Source organism: Rhinolophus ferrumequinum, chromosome 15 (assembly GCF_004115265.2).
Source record: "Rhinolophus ferrumequinum isolate MPI-CBG mRhiFer1 chromosome 15, mRhiFer1_v1.p, whole genome shotgun sequence".
Classification (NCBI taxonomy): Eukaryota; Metazoa; Chordata; class Mammalia; order Chiroptera; family Rhinolophidae; genus Rhinolophus; species Rhinolophus ferrumequinum.
The window spans coordinates 43,156,925-43,175,859 of NC_046298.1; the positions used below are offsets into that span (position 1 = coordinate 43,156,925).

Sequence of the window (18,935 nt, forward strand, 5' to 3'; positions counted from 1 at the left end):
CAACATCCTCAATGCCAGGTTTGCAGCACGCACTCCATAAATACGTGTTGAATGAATAGCCTCATAAACAACCACTTGGGTATCCTCGTGGGGGCCACAGACCGCGCCATTTTTTAGTCAGGATTGGCTGGAGTCTCCGTCACGTGACTAGCAGTCACTGGCCCGCCTTTGAGCCTGGGGAGGTCCACTTGGTCTGTCCGAGGATCTATGGGCTGGCTGGCCCGCGGAGGAGCTACTGCGCAGTCGCGGTTCCTGGCGCAGGCGCAGACGCTGCTGGCGGCGGTTGGAGAGGAGCGGGCCGGCGGGCGGTTGGCGTGAGCAGAAGCGGAGCGCAGGCAGTGAGAGCCGGCGCCATGGTGGAGAAGGAGGAGACAGGCGGCGGAATCAGCGAGGAGGAGGCGGCGCAGTATGACCGGCAGATTCGTCTCTGGGGATTGGAGGCCCAGAAACGGTCAGGGCCGGTGCGGCTTGTGGGGCTGAGGGGCTAGAGCGGTCGTCTGGCCTGAGGCGTTAGCCGCCCTCAGGGAGCGAGGGGGTCTGATTTGAAGAGAGGAGGCGGGAATTCTGTTCCCGGGGGTGGTAGCCCACCTGCGAGGACTGGAAGGGTTGATTTGGGATGTTTCTAGAAGGTATTGCAAGCGGGGACGTCCCAGGGTGGTGAGAGGGCCGTTCGGAGTGATTGGAGGCCTGTGAGAGGGGGCGGGGTGGGGAGTCCTAAGGGATCAGGAGGATTCAAACTCGGGGACTCGGAAGCCCGAATGGGGTGATGGTGGGGTTCAGGTCGGGGCGGGGGGTTAGGGAATAGGAAGGGCCAGGAAAGCCTGGCAGGGATGAAGCGGGGCGGGAGGGCGGGGGCGTAGTTCATTCATTCCTAGAAGGTGGGGACCTGTTCTCCGCCGGATGCTGGGGAGACTGCCGAACCGAACATGTGAGCTTCCTTTCTCGTAGCTTCTGAGCGGTGGGTGGGCCAATCTGAAAGAATGAGGGTTTTGAGGAGTTTGGTGGCAAGTTATTTCTAGGGGGAGTCTTGAGAGGCTTGGAGCGTCTCGGGCGGATGGAGATGCCTTAGGTTGCTGTGTCTAGGTTTGGGGGGGTGTCCAGAGAGGACAGGTTTGGCATACCTGGGGCATTGAGGAGTAGTTATCCAAGGGGATGGCGTCTTTTAAAGAGGTGATTGGTCTGATCAAATATTTATCGAGCACCTGTCTCAAGCATTGTTTTAGGCGCAGCATATATCCCTGAACTAAGCAGACTCCTTACGCACATGGAACTTACATTCTGGTGTTGGAGGCAAACATAAATAATATGTTAAGTAATGCAAGTGTAAGGGAGAAAAAGCAGGATAAGAGGGTCAAGAAAGGATGGTGAAGTGGAGAACTATTTTGATATGGGGTGGCAGGGAAGGCCTCTGAAGAGGTAACACTGTGTCTCAGACCTGTATGAGGGGAAAAAGCCGTCTAGAAGAAAGTCTGCAGTAGAGAACAGCACGTGTAAAATCCTAAAATCCTGGAGGCCAGCGCAGACTTGGGAAATGACAGGAACAGGGTGGCTGGAACCAAATAAGTGGAGGAGTCGCTTTTTTCTTTTTTATTGTAAGTGTGCTGGAAAACCTGTTGGAGAGTTTTGAGTAGGAGTAACATGATCCGATTTGTGTTTTAAAAAGGATCACTTGCTGTGTGGAGAATAGGTTGAAGTGGACAGAAGTGGAAATAAAGATTCCGGTTAGGGCACTACTGCAGTAATTACTGCAATAATCCACTTGAGACATAAGTAATGGGGTTTGGAGCTCTAGAGAAGGGACCAAATATGTATTCTGGATATATTTTGAAGGTAGAGGGGACAGCATTTGCTGAAGGAGTCTGTGTGGGGTATGAAAAGGGGAACTCAAGGATGACTGACTGGGCCTGAAGACATAGGTGGGGTGGACTGATTTTAGGGGCTGCTGTTTGAAGGAACGGGAGTGTTTAGGGCTCCTAAATGCATTAGAAAGGTTGATCCAAGGGATTGGGGATAGCAGGTAGTTTTGTTTGAGGTGGGGTAAAGTTGGTGAGGGTTAAATAGCAATGTAATAAGGGAACTGTCAGAGAGATAGGTATGATTCATCTGAGGAGCAATAAGGAATGGGTGGGGGCTTCTGAGGAGCAGGTGACGTAAGGGGCAAATCAAAGTCAGGGTATGGAATTCTTGGGAGGCCGGAGTTACTCTGAGGTAGTGGAGATGTACTGAACTCTGAGAACCTGGAAAAGATTGGCCGAGGATCCTGGAAGGGAAGGAAAGTGTTCTCTACAACTTGGAATCTATATTTGTAGACAGTCTGACAGTGTCAGTGTTCCCATGTCCATTTTTCAACTGAGTCTCACAACAGCTCTCTGGAGTAGGAAGGGCAGTGATTTCCTCCCCTGTATAGACAGGAAGGAGGTTCCACAAAGCAGATTGAAGGTAGAGGGACAGTTCCCTTGCTTCTAAGGGGACTCCAGGTGTGATAGAAGAACTCTGGGGGCTACTAGGATTCCTTTTGAAATGGGAGGTGGCAGACTGCATTCTGGCTACGGTTTTGCCTCTGTGATGTTGGACCAATGTTGTCAGAACTGGAAGGGAGATTAATAATAGTAAAAAGGGCCTTCCCAGGGAAACTCATACAGTCTAGAGGTTAAAAACTGGCCTGTATCTCATACAGTGTTTTACATTTTTTGAAATTCCTTGCCAGCTTAAAAACCTAGAGAATTGGGGGCTGCCTGTTAGCTCAGTTGGTTAGAGCTGGTTAGAGCGCAGTGCTCTTAACAACAGTGTTTCCGGTTTGATTCCCACATGGGCCACTGTGAGCTGCACCCTCCACAATTAGATTGAAACAACTACTTGACTTGGAGCTGATGGGTCCCAGAAAAACACTTAAAATAAGTAAAAATTAAAAAAAAATTAAAAAAATAAAAATCTAGAGAACTGGCCAGATTAGGGACAGTTTGAGCATCAGAAAGAATAAACTCAACTTCCTTTAATGATATTTAATGACTTAGAACCCATGAAGCCAAGGTAATATTCAAACAAAAGAAAAATAAAAACTCATTTGTCTCTTGGAGGTGATTATTAATAATGTGCCTTCTGATGTGGTGAAATAAGAACTTCAGTGCAGCATCTTTGACATTTTCCTGCTGAATATCTATCTTTTACTCTAAACATGCTTTCAGAGAACAGAAGAACAAATTAAAGGACACCATTGAGGTACTGATAAGATGTCCAGAATATGAAACTTCACAAGACAACTGTATTAGTTCTATTCCAGAAGTCAGTGTCATGGAAAAGAACAAATGAAGGGACTGTTCTAGATTAAGAATAAAGAGGTGGAGCCAAATGCAAGATATGAACCTTGACTGGATTCGGATTCAAGAAGAAAACTTCTACAAAAACATCTTTCAGACAATAGGGGAAATTTGAATACTCAGCCCTGTTCGATGATACGTGGGGATTATTTTCTAGATATACCGTAATAGTATGGTTATGAAGGAGAATGTCATATTTTTGGAGATACACGCTAAAGGCATGAAATGCCATGGTATAGGTTTGTGGGTAAGTCAGTAGGGCAAAATGTTAACTATTTCTACTTTTCTGTATGCTTGAAAGTTTTTGTAATGAGAAGTTCCCCCACCTGGAAGTTTCACATAGAGTTTCTGATTTCTGTCTTTTGAAAAATAGAAAGGTCAGACAACCACACATTACTTGGAGCTAAGTAGGGGCTGCCTCTTTTATGCAGAGCATGGGTTCTCTGCCATTGTCTCCATCAGTTCAGCTTCACGCATTGATATAGCAGGTATGATAAAAAAATACGGTGAATGTTTAAATATACGAACATTATTACAGTAAAAGATACATTGCCATTAATCACCCTCAAAACACACCCCCTCGCTTTGAACACACTTATTCCATTGTTCTCGCCACTTTCTGAAGCAGTTCTGGAAGTCTTTTTTCATGAATGTCTTTAGTTGCGCTGCTGTGTCTGCCTTGATGTCCTGAATCGATTCAAAACATGTACCTTTCACGGTCATTTTGACTTTGGGGAAGAGCCAGAAGTCGCATGGTGCCAGATCCTGTAAATAAGGTGGATGAGGACACACTGTAATATTTTTATTTGACAGAAATTGCCGTACCAGAAGCGATATGTGATACAGCATTGTCATGATGGAGGATGAAACCATTTGCCCATTTTTCAGGCTGTTTTCTTGCACATGGCTTCTTTTTTCTTTTTTTTTAAAGATTTTATTGGGGAACAGTGTGTACTTCCAGGACTTTTTTTCCAAGTCAAGTTGTTGTCCTTTCAGTCTTAGTTGTGGAGGGCGCAGCTCAGCTCCAGGTCCAGTTGCCGTTGCTAGTTGCAGGGTGTGCTGCCCCACCATCCCTTGCGGGAGTCGAGGAATCCAACTGGCAATCTTGTGGTTGAGAGGACGCGCTCCAACCAACTGAGCCATCCGGGAGCTCAGTGGCAGCTCAGCTCAAGGTGCCGTGTTCAATCTTAGTTGTAGGGGGCGGAGCCCACCATCCCTTGTGGGACTCGAGGAGTTGAACTGGCAACCTTGTGGTTGAGAGCCCCCTGGCCCATGTGGGAATCGAACCGGCAGCCTTCGGAGTTAGGAGCACAGAGCTCTAACTGCCTGAGCCACCGGGCCGGCCCCTTACTGTAATAATTTTTAAAAATTTAAACATTCACTGTGTTTTTTGATCACACCTCATCATTGCCCGGCCCCTGTGAGAATGTGAATTTGCATCTCTTGCTGTGGTGCAGAGCTTGTTTTATGGATGAGGTTCAGAGACAGGAGCAAACTCTCCTGAGGTCACACACCAAATAAATAGGATTAGGACTGGATTCATAGTCACTAACTTCAGGTTCACTGCTATTTCCACGGCAGCTCCGTTTTCCACCACAGGGGCTCATTCTTTCAGTCCAGTTAACATAGAGGCGAGTGTTGAAGTTGGCAGTTGTGTATGTCCTCAGACTGTGTGCTTCGGCAGGTTTTGCACTGCCTCTCACAACAAAGGTGTGTCTGATTTTTCTTCCACTCAACAATAATGTATCCCATATCTGAAAGAGGAAGGAAGAGTCACTAGAAAGAGGGAAGCAGATTATAAGCTCCATGAGGGTAAGCAGTTTAAAAATATCCAATAATTAAGATGTGGGTTTTGACTGGTCTCTTCAGTTTCCAGTGCTTGCAAGTGTATAGACATTTAGAAATTTGTTGAGTGAATGAAATGATTGTACATTGCAAAGACCTAGGAAGACCAAACACCTAGGTTCAATTCCCAGCTCTGCTAACTAGCTCTCTGCTCTTGGGTGAATCGCACATGCCTTAGGTTCCACATCTGCAAAAAGAAGAGGTAAATGTGAATAAATCTTTCAAGGACTCCTCCAACTCTGAAATTTTGACTTTACAAAAAAGCTGCTACAAAATCTCTATTGTTAGGCTTTCGTTACCCAATACTGCTGGCCGTTCACAAGACTTCAGCGGTTATATAGGCTCATATTTGTCATTAAAGTGACTGAGCATGTGCTTGGGGGCCTGTCCTGGTTCGTTTAAGGACCAATTTCTCCTACGTAGTGGTTGGTAGTGGTGAATAGTTGAGTTTGACTCTCAACTCCAGAACTTGTTATTTATTTAACCTTGGATACATTTCTCAGCTTCTCTGTGCTTCAGTTTTCTCATTTATCAAATGGAGATAATAGAATCTCCTTTATAAGATTGTGGAGCACTAAATGGGATAATGCATGAGTAGTGTCCATTCAGTGAATGAGAGCTACAATTATTTGACAAGTATGAATCTCCTGCAGTAAAGGAAGGGAAACGTCATAGGACGTAGTTTGAGATATGTAAGCAGATGTCAGGCAGGAGTCAGGGGGCTCCAGAAGGAGGCGGAGGACGGTGGGAGTTGCAATTGGCCCAAGCAGGTCACAGTGGGGAGCGGTATTTTGGATTCTGACAAGACATTTAAGTAATACAGTGAATGGGCAGATGGATGGAACAGTAATGTAGATTTAAACGAAAAGTACTGTACTGTTAAGTGAAGAAGAGACTATTCCTAGAAGGAGAAAGTGGTCAATTCTGCGCAATGCTGATGGCCCCACCGTGTGTCCTGTGGCACAGACCAGAAACCTTGTTCTTTTGTTCATCGCTGTCTCTTATGCTCACATCCAGTCTGTTGGGAAGTCCAGTCGCTCTGCTTCCATCTTGATCTCATCTACCTTTCATTTCCTAATCCAAGCCACACCCACCATCTCATTACCTCAGTTCTCATGGATCTCCCCTGTTCCACTCTTGACTCTATACTCTCCACACAGCAGCTGAACAGATTTAAATGAAAAAAATCAGATTACAACAGTCCTGCCTAAGGCTTTTAGTGATTTCCTGGTATATATACTCAGAATAAAATCCAAAGCTTTTGAAATCCATTGCCTTCCATGACCTTGCCTCCTTCGTCTCCCTGCTTACTCCATTCAAGCTGCTTGAGTCTTTCGGTTCCTCAAATATGCTAAAGCTCTTCGTGGCCTGGGGGCTTTATGCTTACTCTACTTCAAATAGTCTTTTTTACACCAGATTTTTGCATGACTCACTCTCATACATAAGACTCTCAATAAGGGTGGTTTGGATGTGAATTTGGTAGCTTTAAGGGTTTTTAACCATAGTGGAATTCATTGACTTGACTTAATTTGCAGTGTGTATTGTGAATTCAAAGATTATGACAAAGTTTCTGGGTCCTTCGTTCCCAGAAATTTAAAAGATGTTCATGTGGCAGCAGAAGTCAAAGAGAGGACAGTAAATCACCATATATTTAGCTAGCACCTACTGTGTACAAGGCAGCATGGGGGAGACACAGAGGAAAAATCATAGATCATGGTCAGAACTGAATTCTGATCCTAGCTCTGGCCTCGCATTAGCTGTGAGAGCTTAGACACCGTTCCTGAGCCTCAGGTTTTTTCCTTCGTCAAGGCAGACATGGATCCTTGTCTGTGGAAACATGAAGGCCTACCCCTGGGGTCTGTGGAGCCTCTTGGACTTTTAGGAAGAGAAATTTTATACAACGTTCAGGGCGTGTATGGTTTTTTCCTAAGAGAAAAAAATGGTGAAGAACCACAATCGAGGTTTCAATAAGGTACTACCATGTTTCCCTGAAAATAAGACCTAGCCGGACAGTCAGCTTTTTAATGTGCCTTTTGGAGCAAAATTTAATATAAGACCGGGTCTTATACTAATTTTTGCTCCAAAAGACGCATTAGAGCTGACTGTCCGGCTAGGTCTTATTTTTGGGGAAACACAGTATGTTATGTACCTAGCAGCACCTGGCACTTAGTGAGCCCTCTGTGGATGTAATTCCTGCCGTTGTTGTTACCAGTGGACTATAAACACAGTATGTCACAATGTAATTTTACATTTATTGTGATATTGAGAGGCAGTATAACTTTTAAGAGCACATATTGCCTGAGCTGGTATCTGCTTTACCTTTTGGTAGCTGTGTGATCTTTGGCAAGTTTCTTAAGAACTCTGTGCCTTAGTGTATTAGTTTCCTGTTCCTGCTGTAACAGTTGCCACAAATAGTGGTTTAACACAAATTTATTCTCTTACAGTTCTGGAGCTCAGAAGTCTGAAATCAGTTTCATTGGGCTAAAATCAAGGTGTGGAGGCCACACTCCTTGTGGAGGCGCTAGGGAAGAATGTTTACTGGACTTTTTAGTGCCTAGAAATCACCTGCATTCCTTGTGTCGTAGCTCCTGCCTTCATCTCCAAAGCCAGCAGCATAGCATCTTCAAATCTCTTCTCTGACTATCGCCCCTGCTTTTGTCAATCACATTTGCTTCTCTGACTCGGACCTCTTCTGCCTCCCTCTGTGTAAGGACCCTTTTGATTACTTGGATCTACCGGGGTAATCTCCCCATCTCAAAATCCTTAATCACACCAGCAAAGTTCCTTTTGTTTTATAAGTTAATTTATTCATAGGTCCCAGGGATTAGGGCATTATTTTTTATCCTGCTCACCTTTCTCATCTGTAAAATGAGAATAATAATAGTACCTGCCTCACGGAATTGATACATTTCAATTGCTTAGAACAATGCTTGGCATACAGTAACTGTTTAATAAGTGTTAACTGCCATTACTGTCTTCCTCTTTTCGATGGCTGCCTAGTTTCCCATAGTATGTGTGTACCAGGGCAGTGTGGCCTCAGAGTCACCATCTTAATAGCTCTGCCTCATTGTTGCCCTTACCTACTAGCTGATCGTGTTAGCCACTTTCCAGCTGTGTGACCTTGGTTACTTAACCCCTTTGTGCCTGTTTTCTCAGCTGTAAAATAGGGATAACGGGACCAGCTCAAAAGATTGTCATGAGGATTAAATGACATCATACATATAAAGAGTTTGGAACAGTGCTGGGCACATGGTGTTCAGTAAGTGTTAGCTACTATTACCTACCAGATTTACGTAATTCTGCCGATCTATGAATTCAACCGCTATTTGTGTAGCAGTATAATAGGTGCCAAGCACAGTCATGGCTGCTAGAGATACAGTGGTTCCTGGAGTTTTTATAACCATCACCCCATATTCTAGGCTGCAGTTTACATTTTAATGGAGGAATGGGCAATGAACTTACAAGCAGGTAGCATAATTCCAGACAGAAGAGGGTGTGGACATATTTTGGATTAATGGTGGCCCATGTAGAATGCTCTAAGGAGGTGACAGTTGAGCTGAGACCTAAAGGCTGGGTCCTGTGAAAAGTTGGGGGAAGAAGCAGAGAGGACAACTAACGGCAAAGTCTGTGGTGGGGGCAAGCATGTGTTTTCTGGGATCAAGGCAGGCCAGCACGGCTGTAGGCAAGTTACCGAGGGGCAGGGGGATGAGACGAGCTGGGAGGGGTACACAGGGCCTTGCGTCCAGGGTGGGCAACTTGCATAGGGAACCACTGAAAGACTTGAGCAGGAGAGTGGCATGATCTGGTTCACATTTTAAAAGCTTTCTGCCTGAGATGGGGACAGTGGAAGCAGGGAGACCAGGTATAAGGTGTTTGTAGTCTTGTAGGTGAGATGATGGTGGCTCTGGCCAGGGTGGTGACGAGGTAGAGGGAAGCAGATGGACGATGTCGCTGTGAATATATTTGTACAGGATTTTTGTGCCCACTTGAATATTTCTATAGGATTGGTTCCTACAAGGGGAATTACTGCATCAGTGTGAGAATAATAGCTGACATTCATTAGGTGCTGACGATGTGCCAGATACTATTTTAAGTGCTTTTTATGTAATTGAGCCGTAAGTAAGCTGCAGTCTCAGGGTCCCTAGCACAGTTAAGGGTTAGCAACATAAACATGTTCAGTGGTGATGCCAGCTGAATAAAAATCTCACCAGCAGTCCGAGTCTAGAGAGCTCCACAGGATGTAGGGATCGTGGAGAGACCACGAGCATTTTTAGGTGGCGTTGCTCTGAGGTCAGAGGAGAGAGCTCACCTGAGTCTGCCATGATGAGAAAGGACTTGGGAGGAAATGGCACTCGATTTGGAGTTTGAAGTCTGGAGGAAGGCTTGACTAGGCGGAGAGAGGAAGAGGGGGTGCATTTCAGGTGTGTGGGGTCTTGTGATTTAAAGTCTGCAGGTGGGAAACAAGGCACGATAGGGTGTGAGTAATCTGGTGGGAGTGGGAGCTACGGCTGGGAAAGTAAGGGGAGCCTGCACTGAATGGTTTTAAATGCCGGTTTTAGATTTTTTTTGTCAGATATTTTTGAAAATCGGAATGAAACCCGTCATTGAGCCATTTTATAATTAAGACAGTGGGGATTGAGAAGTTAAGTTTAAACATGTACTGAGCATTTGTTTCTGCTGGGGATTATGCTAGATGGCTTTGCACACACACTTTACCAGGTTGTCAAAGGGATTAAATGACATGAGGTCAGAATTGGTGTCCCCATTTTATAAGTGAATAAACTGAAGTTTAGCGCTTGTCCAGGTCACCCAGGTAGGAAGTGGCAGAATCACAATTCAAACTCAGGTCTTCAGGCCTGGAGAGCATGTGAGATGGGCAGTGCCTGTTGCTGAAGGAACACAAGGAGAACACAAGGTTTGGAGATGAGAGGCCATTGGGAATGTTTGAAGAAACAGATTCCTAGGAGACAGCTGGGCCATTCTAGCTGTGTCCTTAGGGTGCTGAGCAGTCAGACAGGCGAGACCCAGTCACGCAGGCCGAAAGGGAACCTGGAACCTGGAATTCCAGGTGCGACAGTGTCGGGGCCAGGTGAGGGTGATCGCGGAGACCTGGAAGGTACAGCACAGTGCAAGGGTGGTGCTCGACTTGTGATGTCAAAGGTTTCGTAGGTACACTATATTCTTTTCAGAAACGTTGCTCATTGTATGTGCTGCTTCTCAGGGGATTAGAGCTCCTCTGGAAAGACGAACAGCTTTCTTCCTCCTTTCACTCACTGGTATAATGCCATACGTCTCTGATAAGAGACCTGCTCAGTGCTGGCGTCTCTTGTTATTTACCTTGCTTGTATCTTGTACCCTGTTTCCCCGAAAATAAGACCTAGCCGGACCATCAGCTCGAATGCGACTTTTGGAGCAAAAATTAATATAAGACCAGGTCTTATTTTACTATAATATAAGATCGGGTCTTATATAATATAATATAATATAATATAATATAATATAATACTGGGTCTTATATTAATTTTTGCTCCAAACAACACATTCGAGCTGATGTTCCGGCTAGGTCTTATTTTCAGGGAAACACGATAAGCCCTTGTCCCAACTTCCTCCTATTCTGGTGAAGTGGAATTGTCACTTGAAAGGCTCATGTGTGCCAACCTGTGTTTGGCAGGGAAAGAAAAAAAAGCAGGCATGGAGAACCTGAGGCCCAGACATATGCCTTTGAGGAAAATATAGTCAATTTTCTCTCCTTGCCCCGATTTTACCCTTTGGTTGTATCAGCAAAGGAAATCCAAAATCTGCTAGCATCAAGAATCAGCACAGGACTCTTATTTTATCAGCCACTTTCTTGTTAAAGATTTCTAGTCTAATGACATGCAAGTGTCCATAATTATTAGAACCATTTTTGGAAAAGTTTCTGCATGTTCTCCCCAATACTGGTACTTACTGAGAATTGACTCATTTCATAAACCAAGAGCAAATTCATTGGCCAGCAGAATTTGAATTTATGTGAGTTTGTTCTTTTCAGTGCGAATAATCATACATTTGCTGCAGAAATATTAATGAGTTTAATTACAGGGTGCCACCTAAGATCTTGATGGGGTTGTTTCATAATACATGGTGTTAACTTTTTATTCTTTTATTTAAAAAAAGTTTTCAATTACAGTTGACATACAATATTATATTAGTTTCAGGTGTACAGCATAGTGATTAGACATTTATATACGTTGTGAAGTGATCACCCTGATAAGTCTAGTACCCATCTGACACCATACTCCTTATTCCTTTATCAAATCTGAAAATTTCTGATTCTGAAACACTTCTGGTTTAGGGGATTTCAGGGAAGATATTGTGGACCTACCTGCTTGTATACTGCCGCCCGCTGACCTCAGAATTAAGTCCACACTTCTTGGGATAACCCAATCTCTGACCATCTTTCGTTAGCTTCATCTCCTGTCAATTTACAATTAGAATGCTCCAAACATTTCCTAGGTACACCCTCTTTCATGCTGCCACGTTTTGCTTGTGTGTTATAACCTGAATAGTACCCCTTCCCATCTCTTTTATCTGAATAGTCCAAGCCATCATCCTCTCACCTTAACTGTGACTTCCCTTCCCAAGCCCTCTCCCCCCAGGGCTTTCTATCAGGCTTGGAATAAAATCCAGAATCCTTACAATGCCTATAAGAGTCTTCATGAGGTAGCCCCTGGTTCTGTCTACACCCTCCTTTCCTACCATTCTTCCCTTTGCTCACGCCCTTCTTCCTGTCCCTGAAACATGCCAAGCACTCCTGCCTCAGGGCTGTTGCACTTGCTGCTTTCTCTACCCAGAATGCTCTTCTCCCAAGTATCTTCTCTTCATCCTTTATTTCGTTTTGATTTGTGCCCAGTACCTTCTCAGAAAGGCCTTCCTGATGAGTCTGACTAAAATAGCATCCTCCATCAGTCTTGATCCGTATGATGCTTGATTTTCTTAACTTTTGACACCTTATTTGTTTTGTCTCCATGAAGTATAAGCTCTGGAAGGTCAGGGATGATGTCTGTCTTCTTCACTGCTGTATTTGCACACCTTAGAGGTGCCTGGCATAGGTGCGCAACAAATATTTGTTGAATGAATTTTTCTCTGCAGGATGGGTTGGAGCGTCTGTTTCCTAGTTTTGAGGCCATAATGCTTCAGTGCATTTTGTGAAAACCAAAATTGTTATTCTGTTGTTGTGTTCTTCTGTGATGCGGCGAGCTTCCGCTGATCTCTGTCATCCCGTTAACAACGTCTGCCTTACAGGCTGCGGGCCTCCCGGGTGCTGCTTGTCGGCATGAAAGGACTCGGGGCTGAAATTGCCAAGAACCTCATCCTGGCAGGAGTGAAAGGACTGACCATGCTGGATCACGAACAGGTGAGATGTGCCGCTATCTTGTCACTTTCCTTCACAGTCTCTCCTCTTCAGTATAAGCACTGGGAGATTTGGGGAGTTCCTGCTTGCCCCTTCAGCGCTGTGAAAGGGGGGCTGGCTGGCGTTAATGGAACTGTAGCCTTGGGAGCCCGATCGTGAGTGCTAGCACCGGGTTTGAATTCAGCTCCAGCTCATCCTACATGGGCGACCAGGGGAGACTCCTGTCTCCTCGTTGAGCTTGCTCTTGTCTGGAAAGTGGAGTTAACGTCTCCCTTGGACCCAATTTGTGCCATAAATCACCTGAATAACTAATTAAAAATGGATAATTGCCTTGGGGCTTCGTCATGGTATAGCCTTCACCACCCCCATCCTCACGATTCTGTTTTGAGGCTCTGAGATGAGGCTCAGGAGTACATACATGAAAAAACTATCTCAACTCAATTAAACAAATTTAAAAAAATCTAAAGGTACCCGAGGAGATCTTGTGTAGATGGATCACAGACATTACTTTGGAAAACATTGGATCAGAGAGAATGTATGCGGGCTGCTTAGCGTAGTGCCTGCACATAATAACATTATATCATACAATTATTGTTAATTATTGGATACTTGTTATGTACCCAATAATTAATAATAATTGTATGATATAATGTTATTTAATTGATGATAATAGAGCCCAACTCCAATGTAGCTTTCCTGTGACCTGTCTAAGGTGAAATTAACTGCTGCTTTCTGTACATTCTCATGCCTCAGTGACATTTTAGGTTTTTTTTTAATAGAAAATTTCAAATATATACAGAGGTAGAGAGAACAGTATTTGACACTCCATCCACATGGCTTCAATAGATACCAATATTTTGTTGATTTTAAAAAATTTTATCTTTTCCCCTCAATTTTTGTGGACAATATTTTAGGTAAAATACTTCAAAGATTGTATTGTCACATGATACAATTTGTGTCATTCTTTCCTTTTAGGCAATGAACAGGGGTCCTGTCTCACACTAAATAACCTAGCACATAGTGTGAGGTATAGGCTTTGTGGACAAAAGTAAATGTTAGTGAAATTTTTAAAAGCTCCCCTCGTTCTAGATGTCAGAAGAAAAATAGTATCTGGAATTATTGAGTTTTTAAAAATTCTGCAGTATGAAGAGAAATATGGGTTGGCTTACTTATATTACAATCACAAATCGATTTTTTTTTTTTTTTTAAGATTTTATTGGGGAAGGGGAACAGGACTTTATTGGGGAACAGTGTGTACTTCCAGGCCTGTTTTCCAAGTCAAGTTGTTGTCCTTTCAATCTTAGTTGTGGAGGGTGCCGTTGTGTCGGGCGCGGCAACCTTGTGGTTGAGAGGATGCACTCCAACCAACTGAGCCATCCGGGAGCTCAGCGGCAGCTCAGCTCAAGGTGCTGTGTTCAATCTTAGTTGCAGGGGGCGGAGCCCACCATTCCTTGAGGGAGTCGAGGTATCGAACTGGCAACCTTGTGGTTGAGAGCTCGTGCTCCAACCAACTGAGCCATCTGGGAGGCAGCTCAGTTCAAGGTGCCATGTTCAATCTTAGTTGCAGGGGGCGGAGCCCACCATCCCTTGCGGGACTCGAGGAATTGAACTGGCAATCTTGTGGTTGAGAGCCCATGGGCCCATGTGGGAATCGAACCGGCAGTCTTCGGAGTTAGGAGCATGGAGCTCTAACCGCCTGAGCCACCGGGCCGGCCCCACAAATCGATATTTGACTAGATTCAAAAACCTACAGAAAGAAAATTCCTGCCAGGTTACAGTATTTCCCCGAAAATAAGACCAGGTCTTATATTAATTTTTGCTCCAAAGACGCATTAGGGCCTTTTTTCAGGGGATGTCTTATTTTTTCATGTACAACAATTTACATTTATTCATGTGCAACAATCTACATTTATTCATTTATTCATATACAAAAGTCTACATTTATTCAAATACAGTCATGTCGTCATCTTCTGGAATATCGTCATAACTCTCCAAACCCCAAATTCCGGCTTGAATTTCTTGCGACTCCATTTCCTGTAGAACCGTTGGCCCCAATCTCTCATGTCCAGCAATAGAGCTCTCCTTAAATGAGCACTTCTTGTCCATACAGCCTGCTTGTAGTGTGTTGGCAACACAGCTGTCAGTGATTTTATCCCATGAATTCTTCACCCAAGTCACAATCTCTTGCAGGCTAGGCTTCACCAAATTTCCACACTGATCTCTCCGTTCTATTTTCAATGTAGTCATTGATTTCCATGTGCAAATGGTCCTTGAATGGCTTGTTTATTGCAATTATCAAGAGTCTGGAGACAGGCAGTCATTCCTGCGGGAATCATTATTTGATCTATTCTTCTCTCTGCAAGGAAGTTCTTCATGTCTTTAGTGCGGTGAGTGCTGGCTGAATCCCAGACTAGCAGACCTCTTTGGCCACCTTGCAAAACAAGTGGCAGCATTAAATCGACCCACTTCCTTACAACTGCTTGCGTGCACCAGGCTTTTTTGGTTTCAAGAACATAAATGCATGAAACACGTTCGACCTTATCTTTCTTGCCCTTAGTGATGATTAGAGGTGGGGCTTTCTTTCCATCCAGACGAATTGCCAAAATACAGGTAACACGTGCACTTTGGTAACCAGTAGAGGGAATGTAGATTGGCGAGGCATCCCTCTGATCAATTGTCATTTGAGATCCTTGGCCCATAAACACTGCAGTTTCATCCATTGCAATCATGTTGGAGAGTTGGTATTTAGGAAAGTCGATGCCATCAACAAAGGACTTAAATGCAAGTGCACGTTTAATAACTTCAGTATCTTCCAGCTTGAACAGTGTTGTTGATCTTTTTAGAGACATTTCATATTGCTGAAGGAAGCCATCCAGTCAGTGTTGTGATGCTTTGAATTCTTCTGGGGATATTTCTAACTGTGGTGCCATTGCAAGGGCAAATGCTTGAATATCAGCCCTGTGCACAACCAAAGCCTTTGCTCTCCTGTCAGCAATTCTTTCACAGATGATGTCTTCCAGCTCAGGAAATAATGGTTGCCGACCTGATCCACACCTTTGCTTCTTAATACTTCCCTCCTCCACCTGTTGACTGAGGTTACTGTACTCTGCTCGCCATTTTCGGACCAACTTCTCTTTGCAGAAAGCCATTAAGATTCTTGCCCTGGGAGTCCTCCACGATTCCTTTCTTGTACTCGACAGAATAGCTCTTTCTTTTTCACTCATCTTATCTGGGCATCAAAATATTATTCCCTTTAAATCTATCATTAAATCAAGTGTTATTGAAGACTTACAAGACAGGAGTGGCAACAAAAGTGATGACAGTTAAGAATGATGGTCCACACAAAAGCGACAAAAAATTGCAGGCATCTAAATTCAGAAAACGTTTCTTTATTTCACACGAGTGCATTAAGCACGTCCGTCACAACACACAACGTATTGAATTATGAAGATTCATATTAGACACAACCATTTCCGTTCGTTATCAAGTGCACACGTTATTCGAGCGTTGTGTCTGTACTCTGATTTGTTATTTAGCAATAAGTCTAGAGTTCATCTGTTTACATAGGCATTTACCTCTCATCCCAAGGCGCCCACTTGGGTGTTTACAAATAATTATAATTTATATTATCATGTAAGTATTAATGTCAATATTATTTATATTTAATTATATATTAATATTTTTAAATTCAATGCGTCCATCGTATGTTGCGATGGATGTACTAAATGCATCCATCTGGCTGACGATCTCAACGGGCTTATTTTGGGGGTAGGGTGTATATTACGAGCATCCTGAAAAATCATGCTAGGTCTTACTTTCTGGGAAATACGGTCGGAATGGTTTAAGCACAGGCTGCTTTGACATTTCCCCAACTACAGTGCCCCCTAGAGGCAGGAGCACCCCATCTCGAGGAAGAATTGGTTTGCAATGTTGAGAGGGTAAGAGTGGCGACGCAAGGATTTGTCGTGGAAAAGTGAAACCACTCGAGGACGGTGGCTTCCTCATCTGGTTGGGGGAATCCAAGATGGCGGAACAACACTGTAACACCGAGGGGTGTCTGATAGAGTTCTGTTACCCCCCGAGTCCAGTGACGAATGCCAGCTGGTGTTGGAGTGCATAGGCAGAAAGGCCTAAGGGAGGTTCACAGGCCTGTCTGTGCTTTAGAATATTCGGGGAGTTTTTAAAAATCAAAGTTCTCCAAGTGAGAATAACAGGGAGGGTTAGAACCACTAGCTTTATAACCTGTTCCCAGTCAGCTTGACTCCGTCTCATAAATGTAGTAGTTCAGGAACACTCTGTGTTTGGCCTGCCCTTTGCAATCTGCTTGTCTCTCTGAGTAGGAACATCCCAGGGGGACAGCGTAGAAGCTTTGGAATCATGCAGACTTGGGATCAAAACCCACATCCTTGAGCTGGGCAAGGGACTTGACCTCTCAGAGACTCATTTTGCTCATCTACTAAATGAGGATATGAATTCCTGCCCCTTAGAGGTTTTTTGTTCATTTTGTTTACACCAGCAAGCATCCAAGAGCAGCTGCTGCCACCCTGAAGTATTCTCTCTAGGTCCTGGCGATACAAAGATGCACAGCATTTGGTTCCCATTCCCAAATTTTTTCCAGAAATCAGAGTGGGCTCCCTGAGTCAGGTCATGGTAACAGGACATGAAAGTCTTTCTAGAATTTTGACCTGAGCTGAGTCTTAAAGAACGAGTAGAGATTTATCAAGTTGAGGGCCTGTGTTGTAGGCAGGGGACATAAGCAGTGGCACAAAGCAGCATGGAAGAAATAGAGTCTAACAAGTGGTTTGGTGTTTTTAGCGTGTTTTTAGAGTTTTTACAAACCCAAAGTGCTGGGGGGAGGGAGCAGGTTACAGGTAGGTCCACGTCATGAAGAGCCTGCTGGCAAGCAGTGCCGTAAGCTTTTACTTAAACCTCTGGCTGGTAAGGATTCATTGAAGAGTTTCCAATGGGGAGGAGTGACCTGGTCAGCTTTGGCTTTCGGTACATCACCGATTACTGTATAAGCTATGGTAGGCATAAAATACAGGGTAGACAACTTACTTAGAAGGCTGTTTTAGTTTTGGTGAGAGATGGAAAGGGTATGAGTAATGGTATTGGTGATAGGGCAAGAAGCACACAGAGATGAGAAAAAACTTAAACTTAGGTGGTAGAACTGATGGGATTGTATATGGGGGCGTAAGGAGAGCAAGAAATAACTAGAGCAGTGACGCTTACTAAAGGTGCTGGACACTTCTAAGGGCTGTCATATTATCTCGTTTAGTCCTCACTACAACCCTGAGATGTAGGGATTACCATTCCTGTTTTACAGCTAAGAAGACTGAGGAAAAGGAAGGTGAAGTATTGGCCCACTCAAGGTCGCAGTTGTTAGTGATACAATGACCCAGTCAGCCTGACTCCTGGCAAAGCCCATTCTCTTAGGACCTTAACAGGTGGCTGCCATCAAGGAAATACCAAGGATATAAAGACGAGGTTTGTGGTTCAGGTGACTAGATGGGTGGTTGGTGGGCTCGTCAACAGAGACAGCAAATACAGGAGTCGGATATGAAGGGCCTGTGGGATATCCAGGAGAAAGTATTTGGTGGGCAGTTAGGACTCAGAGAATTCAAGAAGTAATCTGTCAGAGCGATTTGAGAAATACCAGAAGATTTTGATAGAAACTGCAGGAGGAATTGAGTTGGCTCATGGATCTATACAGAGTGAAGAGATAATTCCGAGATGGAAACCTTGGGAACAGTCACACTCAGGAGCGCCCATATAGAGACTGGACTGTCTGTGAGGGAGGAGGAAAGTCAGGGTCTGAAAGGCCAAGGGAGCAGAGCGCAGGTAGTAATAATTAACACTGATGGAGTGATGAGGAAGTGCAATATTTTTATTAACAGCTGCATTTTACATGTGATTCCCTCATACTTGCTCAAGGTCACACATAAGTGGTTGAGCCAGGATTTGAATCCTGCTTGAACTATGCCAGAGCCTTGCTCTTAACCACTATGATGTAAAGCCTCTTGGTTCATAGCGAGAGCTCTGAAGAAGCAGGATGGATGGATCAAGGATGCCGTGAGAGGGCTGGCCTTGAATGGGAAGAAGACCCGCACATTTTCTTGGAAGAAAGGTAGTAAGAGAGAGTATGTGCTGTGGATAGTTGGCAGGAGGCAAGGAGGGGAGAATACTTCTGGTGAACCCAGTCTTGGTGAAGCTGGCAAGATCATACCTACAGATGATGATTGAATTAGATGTTTGACATGGGAAGAAATGCTTCGTGAACACTATGGAGTCCATAATCTTACTGGTGACTGTCAGGTGATTATATTATGTGTCTGAGGCTCTGCGATGTCCCGTCTTACGGGTGAAATCAGGCCTCTGCTCCA

General features: G+C 44.3%; 1 protein-coding gene across 1 annotated transcript in view; it reads left to right on the forward strand.

Moving 5' to 3' along the window:
• The first annotated feature begins 250 nt into the window (after positions 1-250).
• SAE1 (SUMO1 activating enzyme subunit 1) overlaps positions 251-18,935 on the forward strand; it is a 64,512-nt gene continuing 45,827 nt past the window's right edge. The window contains exons 1-2 of the mRNA XM_033128812.1: positions 251-451; positions 12,444-12,555. Coding sequence (XP_032984703.1) covers positions 354-451; positions 12,444-12,555 — 210 coding nt within the window. The 5' untranslated portion in view covers positions 251-353. The remainder of the gene's footprint in view (positions 452-12,443; positions 12,556-18,935) is intronic.